Source organism: Octodon degus, unplaced genomic scaffold (assembly GCF_000260255.1).
Source record: "Octodon degus isolate 3935 unplaced genomic scaffold, OctDeg1.0 scaffold00183, whole genome shotgun sequence".
Lineage (NCBI taxonomy): Eukaryota > Metazoa > Chordata > Mammalia > Rodentia > Octodontidae > Octodon > Octodon degus.
The window spans coordinates 242,077-256,466 of record NW_004524759.1 but is presented as its reverse complement, the minus strand read 5'-3'; the positions used below and the strand labels follow the sequence as shown (position 1 = coordinate 256,466).

Sequence of the window (14,390 nt, the reverse complement as noted above, 5' to 3'; positions counted from 1 at the left end):
AGAAGAAGAGGAGGAGGAGGAGGAGGAGAAGGAGGAGGAGGAGGAGGCATCCAAACACAAGTTAAATTTTCCCTGTTTGCAGATGACATGATACTCTACATAGATAATCCTGAGGATGTCCTTAAAAAATAGTCAGAACTGAAGAACAAATCAGTAACATATCACCACCCAAATATCAGTTATGTTTCTGTGCAATAGATGCAAACTATTTGAAAAAAGTTTTATTTTATTTATTTATTTATTTTTAGTGGAACCAGGGATTGAACTCAGGCCCTTGTGCTTGCCAGGCAAGTGCTCATTCTACTGAGCCATCTCCCCAGCCCTGAAAAAGAAAATTTTAAAATCTGATTTACAGTTGCATCAAAAAAGAGCAACATACTTATGAATAAATTTAACCAAGAAAATAAAAGATTTCTAAGCTAACAACTATCAAACATGGAAGAAACTGAAGAAGACACAGGCAAGTAAAAATGTGCCCTGTTATTAATTTGCAATATTTTTAAGATATCCCCACAATTCTAAACAATCTATAGATCAACATCAATATCCAAAGTCCAAAATAATTTTTCTGAAACATAGAAAATACAATCCTAGAATTCACTTGAACCAAAAACCAAAAGATTCCTAATTGGGGCCTGTGAGATAGCTCAATGGACTAAGCACTTGCTTAGGCAAGCACAGGGACCATGGTTCATCTCTGGCACCACAACCATGCTGGCCCCACCCTTGGGCACCCTGCGCCAACCACCAAAACCTGGCATGGTAAAACATGCCTGTAATGCCAGAACATGGAAGGCTGAAAACAGGAGGATCACTGTGAATCTGAGCTGCATAGGGAGACCCTGTACCAAGCACATTTAAAAAAAAAATCCTGATTATCTGATTATCCAGACTACTGAAAAAGAAGAATGAAGTCGATGCATCACACTTCATGACTGCAAAATATATTACAAAACTAGTTGTTAAAGTACATGTTACTAGCATGTGGAGAAATGGAAGAAAATAGAAAGCATTCATCATCAACATATCTTCAAGAAAGATGCAAGAATGTGTGACAGCAAAAGCAAAGCCCTTTCAAAACTGATGATCCTAAGTGCAGAACTCTGTGCAAAAGAATGGGATTGGATTACTATCTCACACTGCATGAAGAGGTCAACTCAAAATGGATACAGTATCTAAATGTAAGCCCTCACACTTTATTCTTCTCAATGAAAACAAAGACTATCTCCATAATATTGGTCTAGACAGTAGTTTTAAAGATATGCCCACCAAATTATATACATAAAAAGCAAAAGTAGAAAAATAAGATTGGATCAAACTAAAAGGCTCATGCACAGCAAAGAAAACAAGTATTAGATCAAGGAATGAGAGAAAATATTTACAAATCATTATGTGAGAAAGGGTTAATATCAAAAATATATAAACTCTGTCAAATTATCTCAAAAAGATGGGCAAATGACTTGAATAGATATTTTTCAAAGAAGACACACAAATGACCAACAAGTACATGAGAAAATGATCACCATCAATAATAATCAAGAAATACAAACCCAATCCATATTAAGATATCACCTGTCAGAATGTGTACTATCAAGAAGACAAACCATACCAAGTGTTGGTGGGACTGTGGCGGAAAGAGAATCTTATATGCTGTTAGTTTGAATGTAAACATGTTCAGTCATTAGGGAAAACGGTTGAAGTTTCCTCAGCAATCAAAAATAGAACCTCCACATGATCCAGCAATCCCCATTCTGATTTATTCAAAGAAAGTGAAATTAGTATGCAGAAGAAGTATCTGCACTCCAATGTTCATGGTGACTTTATCAGAAGAGCCACGACCTGGAATGTTGTTCCTGTAAGAACATGGACAAAGCTGGAGGACGTTGCTTCAAGTGAAATGGCAGCTCTCATATGTGAAAGGGAAAAGTCAAGATGCAGAAAGTAGAAGGGGTTTTATCAGAGCCAGGGGTGGAGGAGGATGGGGAGATGTATGGGTAAAAAAGTGAAGCTCACCATCCTGTTTAAAACAAATATTTTCTGAAGACTAAACACACTTTTCATAAACAGGCTTCCCTGATAAGATCATAGAAGATAAGTTCAGTATTTGGCCACAACAACCTCACAAATGAGAAGTGATTCCACACAATTTCATAATATCAAATGTATAAACTTATCATATATACAACATATCTATAAGAGTGCAATTTATAGGAAGTTGTAGGCATAAAGGAGATTTCACTTTAATACCTGTGATCTGAAAATATAAATGTTTATTCCTTCTTGACATTTTTAATACATCTCTCTTTGTACATAAAAAATAGATGTCCTCATTTACATATTTTCAAAATTGGAGACAAAAGATTTAATTCAGTTTACAATTTTTCTTGTTCCTCCCTTTCTTTCTGCATTAATTGGGTCCTTAGAGCCAATAGATATTATCATTAGATAGGAGAAAGGCCTCTAAAATATTTTTAGGTGAACTGTGACTTGGAGTCACCATAGAATGCTTGAGAATTTCCACCACTAATCTTAGCTAGTGATGAAGATACATCACAAAGGAATTCCTTACCTTTTTCAGGTGTTCTCAACTATTTTTCTCTCAAACTTAAATTAAGCCTGTGTCAATTAAAAATTATTTATCTGACACCTAATGATTGCACAGACTTATGGAGTATAAGGTGAAAATTCAATAGTTACACAATAAGCAATGATCAATTTGGGAAATAGCCATTTCTTTGTTTTGAGGACCTTCAGAATTTCTCTTCTAGTTCTTTTGAGATAAATAATAAATTGGGAACTATAGTTACCCTTCTGTACTGCAACAGTAGGTAGTCTGATCTACTGTATAATTGTATTTGATAGCCCTTAGCCAACTGCTGTCTCTTCCCTCTCCCCTTCCTGCACAGCAGGGAACTGTTTTCTATGCTCTACCTCTGAGATTGACCTTAGCTTCCATATACAGGTATGGACATGTGATATTTGTCTTTCTGTGCCTGGCTTATCTCACTTAACATAATATCTTCTAGGTGAAAAGATTTCACTCTTTTTTTTATAGTGGAACAACAAAGGCTGTATTGTGCACCCAAATGACATTTTGTTTATCAATTCACCTGTTGATGGACACCTTTGTTGATTCTATATCTTGGCTATTGTGACTAAATGCTGCAATAAATATGAGAGTGTAAGTGTCTCTTGTTGTGTTGATGGGTTACTCTTGGTTAGGAATTTCTGGATCTTACAGTTATTTTTCTTATGAATTTTGGTATTGATTTCCATACTAGGTGGACTAATTTACATTCTTAGCAACAGTGTACAAGAGTTCCAATTTCTCCATATCTCTACCAGCACTTGTTATTTTTTGTCTTTATCATGATACATCCTAACAAATATGAGGTGATGTCTCATTGTGCTTTTGATTTATAATTCCTTTACAACATTGAGCAATATTTCATGTTCTTTTGAAAGATGTCTACTTAAATCATTTGCCCAATTTTCAATTTGACTATTCATTTTTATGTGGTTGAGTTGCTTGTGTGCCTTCCATGTTCTAGATGGTCACTTCCTTTTGACCAATTTTCTCCTGTTCTGCAGATTACCTCTTTACTCTGTTGAATTGCTGTGTAAAAGACTCTCAGTTTGATATAATCCCATTTGATTAGTTATTCTTTATTGCTGTGTTTTTGGGTTTTATCCAAAATAATATTTGCCTATACTAATATATAAAGTGTAACCCTTTGCTTTCTTCTAGTAGTTTCATAGTTTCAGGTCTTACCCTTAGGCATTTAATCCATATTGAGTTGTAACTGGTGGGAGTCAAGGATCTAATTTCATTACTTTGCATATGTATATTCAGTTTCCTCAGCACACTTTTCTTTAATTTTATTTGTGTGTGTGTATGTGTGTGTGTGTGGCCAGCTCAGCCCACCAGAGGCGGGGCTGCCTGGCATGTGATGCTGGGGGATTGAACCGCAATCCCTGTGCTTTGCTAAGCTTGTTCTAAGTAGGTGCTTTAGTCACTGAGCCATCTCACCAGCCCCACTCAGCACATTTTTAAAAGAAACTTTCTCCGATATATATTTTGGACAACTTTGCTGAAAACCAGTTTAACTTATGTACATAGACTAATCTCTGTGTTTTCTCTTTTGTTCCATTGGTATATATGCTAGTACCTTATTCTTTTGGTTACTATGACTTTGCATTGTGTTTCCAAGTCAGGCATTATGCTGACTCCAGCTTTGTTCTTTTAACTCAGGGTTACTTTGGCTATTTAACATTTTTTCTTTGTGGAGAAGGTCCATATGTACTTTAGATTTTTTCTAGTTCCATGAAGAATGCCACAAATATTTTGATGGGAATTGTATTGAATCTGTAGATTGCTTTACGTAGTGTAACAGTTTAACTATATTAATCATTCCAAACAATGAATATAGAGTATCTTTTCATTTTTCTACGTGTGTTCAATTTTTATTTATTTATTTATTTATTTATTATTATTATTATTATTATTATTATTTTGTATTTTAGAGCAGGGTCTACAGGGTGTTCAGAGTCTCACTACTAGATCAGACTTGTAGTGATCTGCCCGTTTATAGCCTCCCAAGAGCTGGAATTACAGGCATGTGCCATCATGCCCAGTCTCAACTGCCATCTCAGCATGCCCTGGTGCAGGGATGGCATGGCAGGCCTGGGGATCCATCCCCAGGCTCCTGCTCCTGCTTGCAGGCACTTTAATCCATTCAGCTATTTGGCCACCCGTGTCTTCAATTTTTTATCAGTGTTGGTAAATTTAGTGTAGATGCCTTCAATTTCCTTGGTTAAATTTACTCTTAGGTATTTTACTTTTATAGGTATTATGAAAAGGACTCTAAAATTATTTTCAGCAAGTTTATTTATATTTAGACATACTACTAATTTTTATGTATTAATTATGTATCTTGCAACTTTACTAAATTTGTTTCAACATTTTAATGAAGTTATAGTATTATATTTTTGTATGTAATAAGAACAATTTGATTTCCTCCTTTTCAATTTTGATGCTCTTTATTTCTTTTTCTATTTTTTGTTTGTTTGTTTTGTTTTGTTTTCCGGAACCGGTGTTTCAGCACCTTGCGCTTGCCAGGCAAACATTTATGCTACTGATCATTCCCCCTGGCCCCAAAATTGTTGGGTTGTTTGTTTGTTTTGGAGGGGAAAGATCTACAGGGTGTTCAGGGTCTCACTACTAGATCAGACTTTAGTGATCCACCTGTTTACAGCCCAAGTACTGCGATTGCAGGTGTGCACCACCATGCCCAGTCTCAACTGCCATCACAGTGCTCCCTGGGGGTGAGGGCGAAGCGGCAGGACCAGAGGATCAAACCATTAGCCCCAGTGCCTGCTTGCAGTTCTTTTAATCTGCTGGATGCTCTTTATTTCTAATGCGTAATTTTTCTGGTAAGATTTTCAGTGCTGTGTTCAACATGAAAGTGGACATTTTTGTCTTGTTTCAAATCTTGGAGAAAACATTTTTAAGCTTTTCTCCCGTTCTATATGATGTTGACTGTGATTTTGTCATATGTGGCTTTCATTCAGTTCAGGTACATCCTTCCTACATGAAAATTTGTTGACATTTATTCTTATTACCAAGGTGAGGTTTACCAAATGCTTTCTCAATGATATTATCAAATTGAGACTATCATGTGGTTTTGTCCTTTATTCTCTTAATATCATGCATTAAGTTTATTAGTCTGTACATGCTAAACTATTTTTGCCAACTGAGGACACAGATAACTTACTATTTTGTCCTTTTGGATTTAGTTTTCTAGTATCTTGTTCAGAAGATTTGCATTTGTGTTTATGAGGAATATTGGCCTATACTTTTCATTTTGTGTAATTGTATGATTTTGGTATCGGGGTAATGCTAGCCTCACAGAATGAGTTCAAAGGACCCTTTCCTAGAAAAAAAAGTCTACCCCTTGAATTCAAGCCACTGTTCTTTACCAGGGCATTTTGAAATCATCAAGGCAGGGTGATTTAACTTATAATATGTACTTCTACTGAAATTCCAAGTGTCTGCTATGCCCACCCAACTTACTGTTTTTCTGATAAATTTTCTTATGTTTTTGAGGTGCTTCATCACTTATCCTCAACCAGCAAAATCTTGGTAGCAAACTCAAAGTGCTTCTTTCAAACTATGTCACCACAAATCATGTTGTAAAACTTTTAATTGTACTAAGACTTTTAACACATTTTATATATGTGGTTACATACAGATGGGTAAGCAAATAGTAGATAGATCTGCTGGTGCACTTATACCAAAATTAAAACACCTTTTGTTAAGTGAGTCATTATTAAGTAAATTAGAGACTTACAAATTTGAAATTCTACTTTAGTAAGATGAACATTATGATAAAAATTGTAACATGATTCTGGCTATGCTTTTGTGTTTTACTAGCTTTATAAAGTGTATTTTACAAAATACAAATATATACTGGAAAACAGTCTCAAGTACCCTTATAATATATTTAATTTCACCAAGTTATCTAACAATAAAGCTAAACATTGAAAATTTTCCTGGAGGCCTGCCCCTTAGCTCAGTTCTTTAAGTGGCTGCTTCATCAAAGCAGTCAGGCTCAGGTTGCTGTGGTTCAATCCCCACAACTCAAGCCAGCCAATCATGCCCTGAAGGCATTCGGAGAAAAAAAAAATGAAAATTTTCCACTTCCCTTAAATTTCACAACTTGTTTCTTAATCTAATCAAATACTTAAAGTGCAATGAACCGACTTCACAACTTAAGTTAATTTTTAATGAGTGTTTTAAAGAATTGACATTCAAATCTAAAGAAGAATAGTGCTGATGTATTCAAGGAATATTACCTTTCAAAATACATTGACCATGTCTTTGCATGCTGTCTGCTTCAAGTAACACCAGTTAGCAAAGGCTCAGAAAAATTGCCCTGCCCAACATAGAACTCCAAGTGTATGCTTTTTAAGATATATACTTACAATCCGAGGCAGCATAAAGTTACAATTTTGTTATTTAATCCCATGCTAGCTCCCAGGTGTTTATAAGATTATCAGTTGTTACTAAGACTCATAAACCTTTATAAAGCATCTCAGTGTGCATAAGATCTTCTACCTCTGAGCATATTTGACACACAGCTGCATTTTCCAAGGAGGGAATCACAGAAGGAAAGGTCCACAGAGTCCTCCCCAGGATATCATAAGGTCAAGGCAGTTTAGTGATTTACTCCTATTTTTCAAAAAAAAAATCTTAAACAATTATTTCTTTTTTTTTGCAGAATCAGGCATTGAACTCAGGTCATTGTACTTGCCAGGGAAGTGCTTATTCTACTGAGCTATCTCCCAAGCCTGACAATTATTTCTTCTGCTTTTTCAAAACATCAGACAATCTGTTCCTGGAAATCCTTGGAGCCTGAGGTCTTCATCTATTAATATTCTTACTAAGCTTCCCCACTGGGTGTTGAGCTGATTCTAGAAGCATTAGTACATGTACAGTGGGCTGATGAGAGGAAAGGGTATTCAGGTTGAGAAGAAAGTGTGCACAAGGCCAAGGAGGCACAAACAGGAAGAGGTGTGCAAGATGCTTAGCCCTTCTGTGCCCAACAGATCTGAAAAATCCCTGAAACCATAGAAGAGAAGATACAGGAGACTGGGAGCTAAATTTACCTAAGTATATTAATAATGAAATTAGACTTCAATTTGGTGTTGAGGGCTTTTGAAACTATGCTGAGGCACTGATATTGGGGGAAGCCTGAGCCTGGCAGCTGGGTGAAGTGACCCAGAAGCAGAACCCTTAACCGGCTCTTGTGCTAACACATCCAAAGGAGCTGCAACCCACTGTTCCAAGGCCCAGAGGGGTCCAGGAGCAGGAAAGGCTGCAGTGAACACAAGGGAGGCACCTGTGTGTTTCACATAGGTTCATCTGTGGTGGACAAGAGTGAGAAAGAGGTCACAGGGTGCTGTGGCTTCTAGCCCATAAATACATAAGCAGAGATAGTGTTTTCTGAGATGAGAACAGGTGAAAGGGCTATTGGGGTGACCTTGGGGTGAGGGGGATATTCAAATGGAGCTATTCAGGAAGCACAAGGAAACAAGGATCTGGTCACACATGCCACTTCAGGGTCACTGCATTAGGGCAAAATTGAAAGCAAAATTTCTGAAAGGATTTATTTGGAAGACAAATATTTTTGAATTGGCCATGTAAAGCTATTAAGCTTGCTTATATAAATAAAAGAGTACAGTTTCTCTGATGAAGCCCATTGTTTATGTGCTTAAAAACAGTTTGAATGTACATAATGCCATGATTCTTCAGGCTATTCCAGCCTTAGACACCAGACACAACATTGAAAATGGCACTCGGGAAAGTTGGTGGGAGCTTAGATCTTGGGTAAATGCACAGTTCTTTTTACTAATAGTGTGTTATCTAAATCCTTGAGACATACATAACAGATGCTCGGTAAATATTTATAGATCCAACAAGTGACATCACTGTGCACCTTACAGACAGGCTTTTCGGCTGCTATTCAGGTGTGCACTGCCCAGGCACACATTGGCAGAGCTAAGTAATACTGTATCAGTTCTTATATTCTACCTTTCCCCTTGCTTGGGCCCAGAAGCACTGCCTGCATGAGAGGACGCGTGTGTATCTGGAGCTTGCCAAGCTCTGTAAGGATCTGTGGCTTGTGATGAACAGGACACATGCTTTGCAGCGAGTCAGGGCCCTCCACAAGGCCAGACACTGATATTGTTATTTATCTCTCCTAACCTTAGTTTTGTCAGCAGAAAATGGTAAGAAAATGATACTAGTCTCAAAAAACAGGAGAAAGCACATTGGGAAGGCCACTTTGAAAACTGTGATGTATAGGAATTGTGTGGTATGAACTGAAGAAGTTAGCAACTTTACAATTAAATGAAAATAGCCAAGATGAAATCAGGCTGACAAAAAATCCTCAGGAGAAAGGATTTTAAAAATTAAACACAGGACAATGACAGACTCTAAAGAAGAAGTAAGTAGCTACATCATTCTAGCTAGCTTAGGTAGTTAGAAGGAAAATGTACATTTATAAACTCTAGATTTTGGGAACAGGAATATAGCTCAGTGGCATAGCACCTGCCTGGCAAGCACAAAGTGGAAAGTTTGATTCCTAGTATAAATAAATAAAACTAGATTTTAAAAGTTCCCTTGAGGAAGACACTAGATCTCCAAAACAGTAGTTACCTTTGTCCTGAGTACAGCAGTTCGAACCCTTCATTGATTTTGTTAAAAGGTAAAACGTGTGTTATCAACTGGTCCAGGTCAAATTTCTTTGCCAAGAAATCAGCCACTAGTTTTGGTACATCGTCTCTGCTCTTCCAGCCTACAAATAAGCACATATTTCCCCTCTGTTCTTTACTAAATTATCTTGATGCTTTATTTTACATTGTGCCTTCTCTCCCTGTATTTCCCCTCACATTTCATCATCCTCAACATCACAAATGAGCTCTGTTTCTCCCATTTTAGAATGAAAGGCTGGAAAGCCTTTCCTGGTTCCCCTTCTTCCTCAGCCTCCCACATGTTTTCCGCCTTACAGGTAAACTATAGGACCAGCGGTCACCTGCTTGTCCTGTTTCCACCCCTTTCCTTCCCTCTCTCGAGATCTTACTCAGATCAGCCTCCTGAACACTGATCCACACATCTTGCCTTAATCATATGACCTCTTTTGACACAGTGATCCATGCTGAATCCCAGACTGACATGATCCATGAAGTGGATCTGCTAAAGCTGGGGGCTTCCTGTTTTTCTCTCTGCTCATGTGGCTTCTAGGTACCATATTGTCATAGAGTAAGGACGTTTCTACTGAGTCTCCCCTAAATCCTAGGCCTCTAACTAACGGGTCCCAGGGCTTAGTCTGTGGACCTTTTGTTCTCTTTGTCTACATATACTCCCAGGATAATCCCCTCTGACATTATGTTGTTAGTAGTAGAAGTAGCAGTAGTAGTAGCAGTAGTAGTAGTACTGCGAATCAAACTCAGGGCTTGTGCTTGTCAGGCAGGCACTGTGCCTCCGGCCTATATCGCTGGCCCCTAACTTTATGATTTTAAAACACACTGTGTTTAAAGCACTTTGCTTATGCCTCTAGCCCACACCTCAAGCTGGGCTGCAGATTCATACCTACAGCCTTTACCTGGCATCTCTCTTCAGAAGTCTGACAGGAGTGAAAACTTGATCCCCCCCAACCTACTCTACTCCACTCCAACCTGTCCATCCCATGCCTTCCACCCCAGGAAGTGAGGAACTCTCCATCATTTCTGCTGCTCAGGCTCTAAGCCTTGTATGCTGTTCTTGTCATACAGTGCAGTGAAAAACATAGTGTGAATCAGCAAATCCTGCTGGCTGCATCTTCAAGTATATCCGGGATCTAACCCTTTCCTGCCAGCATTGTCACTTGTCTCAGCCACCATCCTCTCCTTCCTGAAGTATGAGGACTCCCTAAGTACCCCCTGCTGGTGCCTTTTGCATCTGGGGCAATGTGTTCCAATATCAGCCTGTAGGAGAATATGGAAAGGGACCCTGGGTGAGAGCATGCTGTCCTCAAAGCCCCAGCGCTGTCCCTATTATGCTCTGGAGCCTGCTTTCTTCTGGCGTGCAGACCTCCTTCCAATTGCCAACATGCCCTGCATTTGCCTTGCTCTCTCCCTGGGATGTACCTTCTCAGGATTTCTTAATAGCTCAGTTCCTTTGTGTCCCTTGCCTGGGAAGCCGTCTCCAAACATTGTAAAATGGCACTGCTCACCACACTACCCTGTCCTGTGTACTAGCTCTATCTATCACTTTCACTCTTTGCTCCATGGTACTTTCTGTCCTCCAAAACTTCCTACATTTACCTGCTCATAGAATTGCTGAACTAGACTGAGAGGCTCTCTCTGTCCTGAGTGCAGAGCCTCCCTGAAGGGTGCATAGTACACCTGCTCACAACAATAGTTAGAGTGAGGAGGCCCAGTGTATCACTACAATCTCATTCTCCTTGCAAGTGTTACTTCCTCTAAGGAGCTTCTGGAAGGAACCTCATCCATACCAACCAACTACACACAGCAATGCCCCAGGAAAATCCAGAAGAACAGGTAATCTGTGGCCTCATAGCTACCAGTTTTAAGCAAAAGCTATCAGGTTAGGAACTGTGTGGGTCAAAGGTCTTATTGGTTCCAAATCCCAGTTTTACTGTTAATATGTAATTATCTCAGTTACTAAAAAACAAACTAAACTAACTTGTTTATGCAAAATTTGGGTAACTTATAATGCTGAATAATGCCAATTATAATTTGCATTACATTTATTTATTTTTTGTTACATTTATTTAATGTCATTTCTTTAATATGTTTTGCATTCAGCCCCAAATTGCATACTTGTCTAAACAAAGAGAAATTATTCTCCCTTTTACACTCTTAGCAGTTACTTCAGGGGCTGTTACTCTCTTACACTGTAGACTCTAATGTTGGAAGAGCTCCCAAAGCCGCAAGTGCAAGATCATGAAGACGCTGGACAATGGGAGGCCGGAGGACACCTATCACAGAACAGCACAGTGGCTCTGGCCCACTGATCCTCACTCTTTGTCATTCTGCTGTGATCTGGAACCATCTGTACAGCATGTGACAATCTCTCTTTGGTTGCCTATTTTATTTTACGGTCAGGATATTTTGCTAGTGCTATATTTTCAGAAATATTCTCGTGTGTATGAAGAATAACATAACATTGATCATCCCATAGAAACACTACTGGCATCACTGCTTCAGACCTTTGGGAAAGTGGATTGCTGATGCTAATACTAAAAATGTGCCCACCAATAATCCCCTAAATCAAAATGAAAAGTGGATAATTATCTTTTATATTATTGTGGTCATGGTTCTACTTTAGTTCATTTGATCCTCATTTTTTGGCAGAAAAAGTTTTTCTGTCATACTAGAGATTGAAACATAACACTATATCCCATCACATTTATTAATTTCTGAGGCACTGTCTCACTAAGTCACTAAGCCTGGGATTGAACTTGCCAACCTCCTGCCTCAGCCTCCCACTGTGTTGGGATTACAGGGCTGAGCCACCAGGCCCAGTTGAAGGAAGGTTTCTGAGTCAGATGTGAGAAAGATACAGTAGGCTGCTTTCAGGTACCAAGCCCGAGATGGAAACCCATAACACCCTCAGGCTCTGCTGTCCTCACCTCCAAAGACACACCCCTTCCATGTGCATCCAGTGAAGAGCAGCATTGGGTCATAGTTGAGCATCTTGGCCAAAGGAGGCGCACCCACCACCACACTGGTCCCATAGTTCATGTGGCAGGATGCAAGGGCATCAACCTGAGTTCAAAACAAGTAATAAATTTAGCTTCTCAGGCCTCTTGTGAGATCTTACAGGCCTAGGAACTATCATAGTTCTAGTAATTAGCTTGGCTTTCAAGTCTGAAGTTAACTTAAGTCTACATCCTTTTCTACTCTACTTGCTTTTAAAATCTTCAGTGAAATTCGAGTCTTTCATTTCATTCCTTCCTGCACAGATCTCTCCTTCATAACACTGGGCAGTCACTAGCATGGCCAGGGTAGTGATGTCTCCAGTGTGCCAGGGATTAAAACATAGGAAAATCCTTGTGATTTTTTCACCAATATCAACCACTTGGGTAAGTCATAAGTCACTTGAGGGAAACAAAATGAAGCTAATCAGTATAGGTTTAAACTTTTTGTTTGAAAATTAAAATACTGAAGTGTGAAACAAAGGACTCTCAGTAGTATCTCTGAGGCTCATCCCCATTTTCTGGTCATATGTCCCTTCATTAGGCTGTGTTTAAGTACTTGCTAGAGTGTAACACAGTTGTTAGTATATACTTCAGAGGCCAGTGTTCTTCACAGTATCAAAAATCAATAGTCTCTAATAGCATACCCAATATTGAATACTGCTCAAAAGCCCATATTCTGGGGCAATTGAGATAAAGGAAGATAGAGCTCAGGAGAAAATGGTGACAGTATGGGTCAGTGTCAGACTTGCAGGAGTGACTACAACATCAGAATAGTGTCTTTCCACCCTGCATCTGCCCCTTTGCTCAGGGAGTTAGCTTGTGATTGCTAAACAAAACTCAAAATGGAATCACTTTGGCCAGGAACTCCTATACACAAGGAAGATGACAAACACTTAGGAACCCTGGTACTGAGATGTGCTTACTACCATAGCACCATGCTCTGCCAAGTAGAACTGCTCTTCACATTTGTATTTCTTAGGTGAAATCCTTCCATGGTTACCAGCTTTTGCTTAACAAATACTTAAGTCTGTACCTAATAAAGCTATGGACATGAGCTCAATCTCATGCATATCTCATAGCTTGGGTACGTTTTGTGGCTCCCTGAATTTTGCTTCTCACCATGGTTTCAAGACACCCAATAACTTCAAAAGTATAGCCCATGCTGTTGCCTGTCATTTCTGACAGCACCTCACTGATGGGCTTGACAGAGTCCTTGGGGCTGATGCACTCTGTGCCTCCTACAACCAGGGCCTTTTCAAACTTGGCTTTATTGAGGTCGATCCCAATGATCCTGGAGGCGCCATCTGACTTGCAGCCCATGATGACCGATAAGCCGACTCCTTCAAGGCCAAAGACAGCACAGGTGGAACTGGGGGTGACCGCAAAAAGAAAGGCTCTTGTAAATGTCAGCAGTGGGGTGGAAAAGTAAAGCCTCCAAAGCACCTCCGGGGTCAGGATCACAAATTCACAGTGTCACTAGGATAGTGGCTAGAAAAGGCAGGGTGCCTGAGAAAAGGAGCATCCACTGGAACAGAAACAGTTTGTGCAGGTAAATGCAAGCCCTTGCTGAGGGAATACCTTGTCCAGTCCTCTGCAGTCCTGGGCTTCACCCAATACCTCACCCACCTCACAGCAGGCCTAGACAAGCAGCAGCCCCTCTGGTCTCTTTTCCACAGAGCCATTCCAAGTCTCTTTTAAGTTAGAATGGAATAATATCATGAATAATTGCAACTCTGAGTCATTTGTGAATGAACTGGTGTCCAGCCTCTAGAACCTATCAGATGATCTATGCATAACTCCAGAAAGTAGAAATACTTAAACCAACTGGGGGGTTTTTACCCAGTCTAACTGTACTAAAGAGGGTTCCCTCAAGAAGTAATCCTCCTGCAGAGAAACCTATCCCAATTTCACATGGAGCAGTAGTAACAGCTTAACATAGGGAAACCCATGTGTGTCTATGACCCTTATTAATGAGATAGTTTCTTTTCTTTGATAAAATACAGAGTGTTATTCATAAGGTTGGCCTGTTTTCAGGTCTCTTGGCTTTCTGACTCTGTCCTCCCTATCAGAAAATACTTAAACAGTGTGTGTGTGTGTGTGTGTGTGTGTGTGTGTGTGTGTGTG

The 14,390-nt window shown here is 39.3% G+C and overlaps 1 protein-coding gene across 1 annotated transcript in view; it reads right to left on the bottom strand.

Annotated features, from left to right (window-relative positions):
• Positions 1–14,390, bottom strand: part of LOC105743881 (alcohol dehydrogenase class 4 mu/sigma chain-like) — a 26,507-nt gene that overhangs the window by 7,983 nt on the left and 4,134 nt on the right. The window contains exons 3-5 of the mRNA XM_012517467.1: positions 13,386–13,662; positions 12,198–12,333; positions 9,221–9,359 (exon numbers count right to left, since the gene is read on the bottom strand). Coding sequence (XP_012372921.1) covers positions 9,221–9,359; positions 12,198–12,333; positions 13,386–13,662 — 552 coding nt within the window. The remainder of the gene's footprint in view (positions 1–9,220; positions 9,360–12,197; positions 12,334–13,385; positions 13,663–14,390) is intronic.